The following is a 13,020-nucleotide window of genomic DNA, read 5'->3' on the forward strand; positions in this document are numbered from 1 at the left end:
TCTATAAAATTTTGGAATGGAATAATGGGAGGATTTTGTGCTTGTGTAGAAGGTGGCATAGAGAGAGAGACCGTGAATTACATGTACGTGTAGGAAGAGTATGGAATAGGAGTAATAGGTAAATACTCCATCCGTCCTTGAAAATTTATTACTGATTTCCTTTTTCATCTGTCTCTAAAAATTTGTCATATTTCACTTTTACCATTTGGCAGTGGATCCTATATTTCACTAACTCATTCTCTCCCACATTTTATTTTAAAACTAATAAATAACTCATTTTCCCTCACATTTTATTTTAAAACTAATATATAAAAGTAGGATACACATGCCATCAATTTTTTCAACCCACTTTCTATTACATTTTTTAAAATCTGTACTGAGTCAAATGGTGCCAAATTTTAAGGGACGGAGGGAGTAGTTTATTTGTTTGCGTGTGACTAAAAGTGAAGTTGGGGAGTACATTCTTTAAATAAAGTAGAGTTGAGTTGGGAATGTGCTAATTTATAATGTGTGAATATAGTATATATATATATATATATAGGGTTGTGATCAATGTCGAATCAATTTTAAAGACCGAATTAGAGACCAAATCTGGGCTATTAGATCTAGTTTTTTTGATGAGATGTGCTACTGTGAAAATTTTTTCGGCTTTATTACAAACCCATTTTACTTCATTATATAGGTTTATTACTTCATTCTGTACTTCAAATGCTTCTACACATACTTCATTCCATCAATTTATTACATTATTCCATGTGTTTATTAAACCATATTAGCGTCATGGCGTTGGTGATAGGTATTGTAGAGAGAAAGAATGACACGCGACGGAGAAACCACATTTACGTACTGGAATGAAGTAAAAACCTACTAGAATGAAGTAAAAACCTACTAGAATGAAGTAATATATTCTGGAACGAAGTTAAATCTTCGTAACATGTTAGTATGACTTATTTACCTTCAGATGAATTAAAATAGGCTCGTGATGAAGGCGAAAATAATTTATAAATTTCTGTATCTTATCCATAAAAAACTAGATCTAAAAGCCCTAATTTGGTAGGGTTCGGTGGTTCGGTCTTTAAGAGTGGATTTGTGGATAATAGGAATATATATATATATATGGTGATGGTTGGGAGTATATTTATTTCTTTCCTTTTCGGTTTAAATGAGTGAACCATTTTAATTGTTTTGCAATGTGTTGGATAGGGAGTATATATGTGTAGTGATGTGGGAGTATTAAGTATATTTGTTGGTTTGACATTTCTTTTGGACTTAATTGTATGGCTAATTAATTAATAATGTTGGTCCATTATTTTGTTGAAAGTTTGTGTCTGATGGAATTAATTAGTAGATGGATATTTTGGTATTGGGCTGTTTTAGCTTATTAAATAATTGGAATTAGTGTTGAGTTAGAACAAGTGTTATGCTTATTATGATTTTCTAGCTGGGAATATATATATATCTTGTTACGGGATAAATTACTTAATGTTAGCAGATTACTCAAGTTTGAATCATAAAATACGAGATAAATTACTTAATGTTAGCAGATAAAATAAGCACACACGTAGGAGGCATGTTCTCTTTTAAACTAATTTATGTTGCTAAGTCTAATTTTGCACATCATATTATTTCGAAAAGGATGAACTTGTGCACGTTGGTTGCGGTTGGAATAGAAAGTGATTGAGGAGTTAAGCTTGGGAGGTGACCTTTCTTTTTAAACAAGGACTATGTCCTAATTACTTTTTATATGAAAGGAGGTGGAAAATATTTGTCTTGCCATATTTTGTGTTTGAATGAACCTGTCTGAAATGGGTATGCCATGTATGTTTAATCAAATTCGGGTCTCAGTAGGGCTACAAACTTGGTTCTTGGCCACGTTTCTTGTCATGTATGTTCAGATATGGTGATAGTGGATGTGGATGAAAAATGGTTGCAACTCAATTTTATGTGAAATGTTTTTTAGTGTACTTGAGTTCTTTTAAATTAAAACCCCCAAGATTTTGACATGTATCCACTGAGTGCATCAAGTACTCAGCCATGCGTATTATTTTTCTTAATGTGCAGATTGAGCGGTGACGAACGTGTAGTATGTTGAGCAGTGTTCATGGTTAATTATGTCTTGTCTAGTATTGTTGGATATGTCGTGACACGCCCGCATTTTCTAAAGATAGAAAACACGGTTTATCGCGACTAGGGGAGGAATAAAGAAAGGGGGAAACATACATACTTGACCAAAATATTTAAATAACTTGGAAAACGACATAGTATCATCTCAGCAAAGTATCAACTCTAAAAAAACAAAGACTGGACGATAAACTAATTTGAAAGAGTTAGACTCTCAACGATAAAACAATTCTAAAAAAAGGCTCTTAGCGGAAGCGTTCAAGACACAGACAAAATGACGAGTTTGAAGACACAACATATTCAACAATACTAGACAAGACATAATTAACCATGAACTCTGCTCAACATCATCCACGTCCGTCGCCGCTCAAACTGCACATTAAGAAAAACAATATGCAGGGCTGAGTACTTGATGCGTGGACACATGCCAAAATACAGTTTGTCAAGCCATAATCGAGTGACCTTGGGTTCTTTTAGTTAAAAAATACTTAAGTACACTAAAAATATATTTCACGTAAAGTTCGGTTGGCCAACCATTTTTCATCCACATCCACCATCACCATATCTGAACATATATGACAAGGAACGTGGTCACAAACCAAGTCACTAGACCGACCAACTCTAAATAGATAGTGCACGATCTACGGGGTATACACTAGCCTGCTCCTGAGCAGGCTTTGCGGCCCTACTGGAACCCGAATTCGATTAAATATATAAGGCATAGTCACTTCAGATAGGTTCATTCAAACTCAAAACATGGCAAGACAAACATTTTCCACCTCCTTTCACATAAAAAAGTAATTAGGACATAGTCCTTATTTAAAAGAAAGTCCACCTCACAAGCTTAACTCCTCAATCACTTCCTATTCTAACCGGAACTAACGTGTACAAGTTCATCCTTTTTGAAAAACATGATGTGCAAAATTAAACTTTGCAAAATAAATTAATTTAAAGACAATGCATGCATGCCAAGTCTATGCTCAAATTATCTTTTATCTTTTCTTAGAAAAATCTCATATCTCAAACTCGTTCCAAAGTCAACTCAAAAATTAAGGAATCAAACTCATCAATTAAGCAAAACACCATCAACACAAATTATACCCCCACCCGTCGGCATTAGTCTTACGTACAAGAGACCCTAATGAATTAAAAATAAAATAGCCCAAAACTAAACCCTTTTCTCAATTAAATTCCAATTAGCCCATAACAAATCATGGCCCAACAAAAGTATTAAAGTAAAGAAAAAGAAACATTAGCCTAATATACTTCCAACCCAACAAACGCCTATGTGTAAAAAGAAAAGAATAAGGATAAATAGTACTTATATAGGGTGTTCGGTTTGCAAGATTGTATTCGAGATTAAATTTAGTGTATTTGGTTCATGAGATTCAACCCACAACTCAATCCTAGATAAATAATCATGGGATAATTAGTCATAGCTAATAACACTACGACTAAAATAATCTCACAACTCACAATCCTAAATTGTTTTTTGATATTATTTTATCTTAGAAACCGAACACCACTGTACTATACTCTCTGCCACCAATACGTATATACTCCTTGCATAACACATGTATACATACATATTACTCCCTCCGTCCCGCTTTAGCAGTCCCATTGACTTTTCTGTACTCGTTTTGTAAAAATGATAATAAATAGTTAAAGTGGAGAAATAATAAAGTAAAAATGAGAATAATGTAGATAAGACTCTTCTCTATATTATTCTCTTTTTTACTTTATTATTTCTCCACTTTAACTATTTATTATCATTTTTACAAAATGAGTGCAGAAAAGTCAATGGGACTGCTAAAGCGGGACGGAGGGAGTAGTATATTCCCAACTCAACACATTTGAAAAAAAAAAAGGAGAAATGTTAAAAATATACTCCTAGTCATCACCAACGCATCTGTCTCCACTCCCTCATGAAGACTATAAATTTATTAGATTTTCTTCTCCCTCATGTTAATTTATTAGTTTTATGTCCCGTATAGTAACTATATATTCAATAGATTTATGAAGCAAAATTTAATACTGATGTTATTTATGCCATGGCTAATGGGCCTTTCGGATGCCCGGCCCAAAGATATGCGTGACCAAGTAAGTGGATTTGTCAATACACATCTTTTGTGATTTGTCAATACACATCTTTATGTAATGTGTTTTGTAGTCTTTATGTATGGTGATTTGTCAACCTATAATTTTTGGACCCTTTGTCTCTTAACTTGAACACGTGCATTTTGAAATAAATTTTACTTACATAAGAAAACATAAAAAGTCATATAGGTGGCCCATTACCGAATCACTTGTCCAAATTTGATTTTAATATATATAAATGCAAAATAATATTATAGTGCTTGGCATTGCATAAAACGCTAGGTTTCCTAGTGGGGTAGTAATTTTCTACCATAATACTAGCAAACTCCTTAAAAAATAAAAGAGTAAAGGTTTATTGAATTTCAGGTATAACTACGAGCCGTCTTATTGAGGCCCATCTAAAGTTAAAACTAATTGTCCATAAGATTTTCATTAAAGCCATACAAGTCATCTTATTCTCAAGGCCCATGCCAAACTGAATTTATTTACAAAACTCTAAAAAAAAGGAAAAGTAGAAGATAGTTTACGAGTAAAAAATTGGTTCGGACATATTAACACGCGGTTTGTCCAGTCAATTACAATTACAAAAGATAAAGAAAGAGAGAGAAGAAACAATGAGAAGGATAGTAACTTCTATGCTCATCCTCGTACTCAGTTAAAACACAATATCAATATTGCATAAAAATGAACTTGCATTAGTATTAAAAATCATAGATTCTTAATACCATTCAACATCACCAAATTTTGAAACTTTCAACATCTTAACCAGTACTCTCCCAAAATAATTAAAAATAATAATAATGCAATTTCCTACTCCATGAAATATTAATTAGGCAGAGGAGAAAGCTTCTATTTTTTGGGAAGCAATTTAGCTGAAATAAATAGATTTATACTAGTGAGTTTAACATATTTACTTTGTCTTATGAGTTGTCATTATACATGAGTTACAACATACACGTGGATTAACAAACGGAGAAGATGATTAGATATCAAATATTAAAATAAAATAAAAACTAACTAAAAACAAAATAACTATTCAAAAACTTGTTCGTAACGTAACAACTAAGATAAATAACAAGAATGACGTCGACTCACACAATCAACATTGTAAAGGAAAGCAAGAAAAACAGGAATAATATTTGGATGAGGAAAATCGTTTAGTTAACATATATAATTACTAATTAAATAACAAGTGTGAATTCATTGATTCCGAAATAACTTGAAGTAATATCTTTCTTGCACGTATTATTTTGTAATTTATAAGTATGAAAGCATATAGATTCGGGTATCATATCAAATAAATATCATTCAATTGGTTTTAATAAATTATTTCATGTTTATTACTTTGACCGTGTGAAATCGTTCCAAACATGACCATGGTTTGATAGATTCTTGTTGCATGCTTCAGGCCTCCTTGGTAATTCATTGTATATGTTTGTCACAAGCACATATTTAAATACTCTTTATTAATATTGTAATAGATATGTTTGTGGACAACCACAAACTTAAATAATGTGCATGAGCATAGACTAATGTCTTGTATATGTTTGTCACAAGCACAATTTAATTAATAGTGTATGAGCATATATAGATTAATAAAAAAAATACTATATGGTATCTATTATCTACTAAATTGAATAAAAACTTGATAGTATATCCTAATGTTATTACTAATTTTTTCTACATATTATTAATATTAAACGACCCAATATCGATCAAATTTGCCGTATTGATTAATATGTAGAAGTGAAATGAAAAGTTTTGGTTTTTTTATTATATAATGAGTTTGAAGTAAATTTATATGAGAGGTGGATATTGGATACAGAGAAAATTACAAGTTTCCAAAAATCGAAAATAAACCTTTCTTCTCTCTCATTTATTGTGACAAACAAAATTAGTAAAGCATGAGGACCAAATAATTTGTTATTATAAATGCGTGGGTCAGTGTGTGACTTGATATTTATATCTTTAAATCAATGTATAGTTAGGCCTGTATATGCTCCTCATGGTTGTTGATCCCATTCATATAGTACTATAATTACATATATATTCCTAATTTCATGTGAATTACATATCTGCTCATAATTTTATGTGAGTCATATTTATAATATGCCTCTTTTTATGATAATCATTAACATTCAAATTATGATCAACGATTCAGATTCAACTTTAGTTATGGGACTTTTTAAAATAAACATATTTAATATCCCTGGTATTATAAAATTAGTTTTTAGGATCAATAATTGAAAATAGAGGCAATAAGTGAGCAACGTTAGCGTGGTACAAAGTCATATACATCATCCTCTTATTTTATACACATACTATAAGTCAAGTAAGACAAATTCACTTAATTGAATCATGCTACTTTATTTGTTTGTTTTGCAAATTTGTTTTGCTATTTGCGTGTTTATACACCTTTTAGTTAGATTTTTCCTTGCTTTTTTAGAATAACTGATCTTATACTTTTTAGAGTAATTGAATATTTGCTTTAGCTTTTCAGAGTAGTTATTGTCTTTTAGTGTATCAGGGTGATTGCTTAGATTTTAATCATGTTTAGGTTACTATTCGTTCTCTGTGGATTTGAGCTTTTACAATTTTATCGAAACATATAGCAATCGATTGATGAAATTATGAGCATACAATTGGCATATATACACATTAGAGAAATTACAAAAATATTACTCCATTTCTTTAGTCTCCCATTATGTATCCATGTTTAGGTTACTATTCGTTCTCTGTGGATTTGAGCTTTTACAATTTTATCGAAACATATAGCAATCGATTGATGAAATTATGAGCATACAATTGGCATATATACACATTAGAGAAATTATAAAAATATTACTCCATTTCTTAGTCTCCCATTATGTATCTCACTTTCTTTCGTTGCTTATCGAACAAAGCAATTCTTTTCGACACAAGATTAAAACAAATGATGTTTAATTTAGTTAAGTAAAAAATAATAAAGTAAGAGGAAGAAAATTAGAGATAATAAAATATGAAAGAGAATAATTAAGAAAAATTAAAAGTGTTAATTTTTGTTAAAAATTAAATTGACTCACTTACTTGGACGTCCTCAAAATGTATATGAATCCCTAAACTAGAGATGAAGAGAATAATACAACGTGAGCGAAATGAATTAATGGAATGTGTGGTCTATTTACTAAAATAATAAAATTAAAATAAATAATTTAATAAGGAAATCATAAATAGAAGTGGAATATATCACGATGGAAGGTGGAGTAACTCATCAAAACTCATATCTTCATCGCAATCGCAATCACAATCTCAATAGCTTTTCGACTGAAAATAATAATGATGCAAAACAAATGTTTTACTTAAAAATCTCATAACCACCAAATGAAATTTGTATTTAACTTAGCACAAACAAACAGTTACACACCAATGGAATAAGAAATTCCTATAACAAGTCAAGATCTCGAACACTACCAAAACAAGTTATACACATCAACAATGCTATATATATTATAATATTATTAATAATAATACTATATAAATAATAAATTTATAACTATTTTATTATTATGTTTCACTTCTCACTAATGGTGCTGCAATATCCACCCCACCCCACCCCCATTCCCCCTCCCCATGGTCCCACAATTGCCATTAAATAGCCCCTTTGGAGGCATGAAATCTCCACAAACACAAACACAATAGTAAAGGGTAAGAGATATTAGAAAGAGAGCAATTGCCATAAACACCAAACCAAATACCTAAATTACAAAGATGGTTTGCCTAAAAGACCCTCTTGTTCTCAAAGTCCAGCAGCTCTATGAGAGCATCTCGAAGCTCGAGGATCTGAGCCCTTCGAAAGAGGTGGACGCGCTCTTCACAGAGCTCGTCCACGTCTGCATTCCCCCGCATCCAATCGACCCCACGAAGCTCTGTCCTGAGATCCAAGAGATGCGGGGGAAGCTCATCTCCCTCTGCGGCCACGCAGAGGGCCTCATGGAGAAGCACTTTTGCGCCCTCCTCACCTCCTTCGACCGCCCCCTCGACCACCTCTCCCTCTTCCCCTACCACTCCAACTACCTCAAGCTCAGCCGCCTCGAATTCGACCTCCTCTCCCACCACTCCCCTGCCCCGGCCCGCGTCGCCTTTGTGGGCTCCGGCCCCCTCCCCCTCACCACCATCGTCCTCGCGGCCAACCACCTCACATCCACTATATTCGACAACTTCGACATTGACCCCTCTGCCAACGCGATGGCGGCCAAGCTGGTGGCCCCGCACCCAGAGCTGGCCGGGCGGATGGCGTTCCACACGGCCGACATCATGGACGTGCCCGGGGCCGCCCTCAAGGAGTACGACGTGGTGTTCCTGGCGGCCCTGGTGGGGATGGACATCGAGGAGAAGATGCATGTTGTTCAACATTTGGCAAAGAGTATGGCCCCTGGGGCCATACTCATGCTCAGGAGTGCCCACGGGGCGAGGGCTTTCCTCTACCCTGTGGTCGACCCTCGCCAACTCAGGGGGTTTGAGATTCTCTCTGTCTACCACCCCACTGATGATGTCATCAATTCAGTTGTGGTGGCTAGGAGATGCCCAAGCCCCCTCCCCACCCCCACCGGGCCCCACGTGCTCTGCAGCAAGTGCTCTGAGGTGCAGCCTTTCAACCCTCTCTGCCAGATGAATGAGTTGGCCGTTGAAGAGCATCATTGCTAAGCGAATCGAATCGTTTCTGAATCTATCTATCTGTCTATCTATCTAGCAAATCGAATGTGTGCGTCGATCTTGTGTTGTTTTGGGATGAAATAACATTGAACAACTTCAAATTCAATCTTAATTTTGATGATGTAATAACATCTTTTAATTAATAATGAATTCCTATATTTTCTAGAGATGTTCGATGCAAGTAGCATTGGATTTTCCAATTGGATTGCGGCAAACCACTACTTTTTTTTATTGCTAGGGCAATCAAGATCAACCTTAATTTTGTCAATATGTGGGATAACACCACTAATTAAATACTATTATATGTGTGTATGAATTATTGTTAAAAACAATGACTGAAACAAACAAAATAGAATTTCATTGGTGCCATATTTATGGCCACACATGTTGAAGCAATGCTGCTGTCCTCATCAAATCATTTCTTTGCAGATGGTTACAGTGAGCTTAGATTCGCCGGAAAAAAACCAATTAAAATGATTAGTTAAGGATAAATTAGATGATGTTAACTAAAACTGGAAAAAGACTACTAATTTGTCAACTCCAAACATATATTATCATATACTCCAATAATCTAAAGGATTAATTTAACATTGACTATGAGCTAAATCAATCTATTCACGGACGACCAAGAAATTAAGGGAACCGAAGTTGATCAGAATGAAGATGGAAAATTTCATGTTGGCTGTTCCCTTCATTAGGGTTTGCAATTGGACCATTTTTTTAGGTATATATATTTAAAATGCTCTAACCCAAAATAGGGTCTCGCAACAATTAGTTTAGGTAGTAACAAAACTTCATCGGTTACTGCTCCTTCTACTTTTTCTCTTAGTTATATCTCCAATTAAGAGTACTAAACGCATCACAAAATTAATCTTTTAATGACACAAAAATTGAGACGCATTACTTAATTTATGGAAAATTTTCAAAAATAGCAATAAATTTTTAAGACGCAAAAGAAAGCATTCCTAAATTAAGGATAAATTAACTTAACTTTTTGGTTTATAAGAACGCTTTCATTTGCGTCCTCTGGGACACCAACAATAATGACGCTTTTTGAAGTGTTGGTGGTATATTTAAAAACACAAGTAAGTGTTCTTGATTGCATTAAAAAAAATACCCTTTAAAGTTTTTTTTTTTTTAAGTGACAGGGCCAATCAATTGGAGAAGATATGCATAATCTATATATTAAATTTTGTTAACCGACCTAAATTAGAAGATATGCAAAACCTATATACTCCGTATGTGTTTGTTAACCAAGACACTACAGCAATTACTAATATTTAATATATCTGGGTAATCTTTTTCAATTTTTTACATAAAATTTGGTGGCAAACTAAAGTGCACGATAGCATTAGCATGTTGACATCCTATGACATTTCCAATAAACTTTATAGTTATGGGTGAGCAGTGCAGTGCTGCCCCTCTAACCAAAAATCATTGTGTAAATATTAGTGCTACACATTGGAATCGTAAATGGTGTGGTGGCAAGAGGATCAAAGATCCCAATATATTCTTTTATATTTATATTTTGCGGAATCGATCAAGCAATTAATAGATATACTAATATTGAAAAGCAAAAACACACAAGGGGTTTTACATGGATCACAGTGTCAAATTCTGCATGATCATTGTTTTACACTCTCCAGAGTGTTCAAGCATTATCTAATCAGAAGCTTGCATGTGACCCGATTTTAATTTCTTGTTTTTTATAATTTAAATCAAATTTTTTAAAACAAAGAAAGGAATTGACTTTGGTTATCAGTGATAATACTACATATAAACATGTCTACATGGCCTTTATGTATTTTTTATTTAAAATTATGTAAAATGTTATTTCTAATTCTGTAATTTTTTTTGTCTATTTTCAATTATAGAATTTTGTTATTTATAATAAATGTCAGTATTTTTTGTTCACTCATAAATTAAATTTTGAAATATATATATATATATATATATATATATATATAAGAAATTAAAATTATGCGGGATTCATAAATATTGTAAATGCTCAACCTTTTAGTACTCGCTCAGAGTAAAAATTTTATGGTCCTTCCACACCATGGTAGCATAATGATTTGGTGTGCCTCACCAATAACTCTTTGACAATTGAAATAAAAAGGGTCCACATGCCACATCAGTTTAACATAAATTAGGAAACTTATAGGTAAATTTGGATACATCCATTTAATCATTTTATGGAAAGTATAATAATATTTAATATAGAAATTATACTTATATGAAAAATGAGTTGACGTTAATATACTAGTAATATTCTATCTCATAATATAATAGAACTAATATACAAGACATCTATTTTATAAAATAATAATATTTTCAAATTATATTAATATTTAATTTTTTAATTTTTATTTTCTTGTGTTAAAAATTATTGATTTTGTCTCATGCTAATAAATCTAATGAAAATTATAATAGTACTAATATACTACAAGACATCTCTTTAATAAAATAATAATATTTTCAAATTATATTTATATTTCATTTATATTTTTTATTTTTTTGTTAAAAAATCTTGATTTTTACATACTAATAAATATAACAAAAATTATAATATATTATTTACAAAATAAAACTTACAGTCATAATTTTTATTTATGTGAATTTTTTCTTCTATATATAAATACTAAAACAATTAAAAGGGATCTCATCCATAATAACTTTATTATGATTTTTTTTCTTATATATATAAATACTAAAACAATTACTTTTTATGTGTATAATACTATTATATTATGATATCAATATGCATATATAAATTGTACTAGTATATTAACGTCAATAAATAGTTTATATGATATAATTTCTATATTTAATTTATTAAACTTTCCAAAAATGATTAAAATGGATGTCTCCAATTTAGATATAAGGTTGCCAAATTTATATCTAGTGATGTGGCATGTGGACCATTTTCATTTACAATTGTCAAAGAGTTATTGGTAAGGCACACCAAATCATTATGCCACCATAGTGTGGAAGGACCATGAAATTTTTACTCGGTCAAGTGTTGTGGATACCATCAAAAGCACTAGTTAAGTATTTAACATCTTTACGTTCAACAACCAACATTCATTTTGAATGACCTTAATTTAGTAATTACAAATGCATTTATTTTTTAGGGCCCGTGATTGAGAATGTAAAATTAAGAAAAAGAATTAACATACATATTGTGAAAATAGTACCTTCAGCTCGGGTATAAATAAAAGAGTAAAGGTCAAAACTGGTCCTGAAAATATGTTCATTTTACGATTTTGGTCATATACTGTATCTTTTGAATTTTTGCATTCTGAACATTTCAACTCAGATCACAATTGGTCTCACACTAACAATTCCGTTAATTTTTAAACGGTTTAAACCCGATTTTGATGGTTTTAACAGTCCCATTCGGGTTTAAACCGTTTAAAAATTGACGGAATTGTTAGTGTATGACCAATTGTGATCTGAGTTGAAATGTTCAGGATGCAAAAATTCAAAAGATAAAGTATAAGACCAAAATCATAAAATGAGCATATGTTCAGGGCCAGTTTTGGCCTTTACTCTAAATAAAACTAAGCATTACAATCGTGGTATTGATTATCTTTAATTTGTATGACCAAAACCCCAAAAATAAGAATCTCGCTACGCAGAGACGGACCTAAAGAAGGACATGAGGGACCCATGAAACCCCAAACTATTTTGTGAGTAGCATATATAATTGATATTAATGACAATGTTAACTTCAGTAGCACAGTTGGCTTCCTTCACAACCATCACAATGATATGTGCGAGTGCGATTCCCAGCAACACCATAGTTTGGTGTTTATTTACTTTTTCTTACTGATTCTTCTTGCAACTTTGTTTTTCCCTATTTTATTATTTACAGTTAGACTTTGAGTTTTTTTTTTTTTTAATTATACTTTAATATAACAGAAATTACTAAATTTTTTCTTACATTTTACATTGAATTTTGTATTTTATATTTTATGTGCTCATATTTATAATATCACTTTTTTTGTTCTATATGTTACATTGCTATGGTCTAAAATTCAATTAAGTCTTTCCTTTTTCTTAATAATTTATGTTTTATTTTATTTATTTTTTAAAACTCACTTTTCC

The 13,020-nt window shown here is 32.0% G+C and overlaps 1 protein-coding gene across 1 annotated transcript; it reads left to right on the forward strand.

The window, feature by feature from the left end:
• The first annotated feature begins 7,891 nt into the window (after positions 1 to 7,891).
• Positions 7,892 to 9,077, forward strand: LOC125219049 (nicotianamine synthase-like). Its single transcript, XM_048120907.1, has one exon. It carries the CDS (start codon positions 7,966 to 7,968, stop codon positions 8,899 to 8,901), a length of 936 nt encoding a protein of 311 aa, XP_047976864.1. The 5' UTR covers positions 7,892 to 7,965; the 3' UTR covers positions 8,902 to 9,077.
• Positions 9,078 to 13,020: the final 3,943 nt, after the last annotated feature.

This window comes from Salvia hispanica, chromosome 4, assembly GCF_023119035.1.
Source record: "Salvia hispanica cultivar TCC Black 2014 chromosome 4, UniMelb_Shisp_WGS_1.0, whole genome shotgun sequence".
In the NCBI taxonomy this organism is placed as follows: Eukaryota; Viridiplantae; Streptophyta; class Magnoliopsida; order Lamiales; family Lamiaceae; genus Salvia; species Salvia hispanica.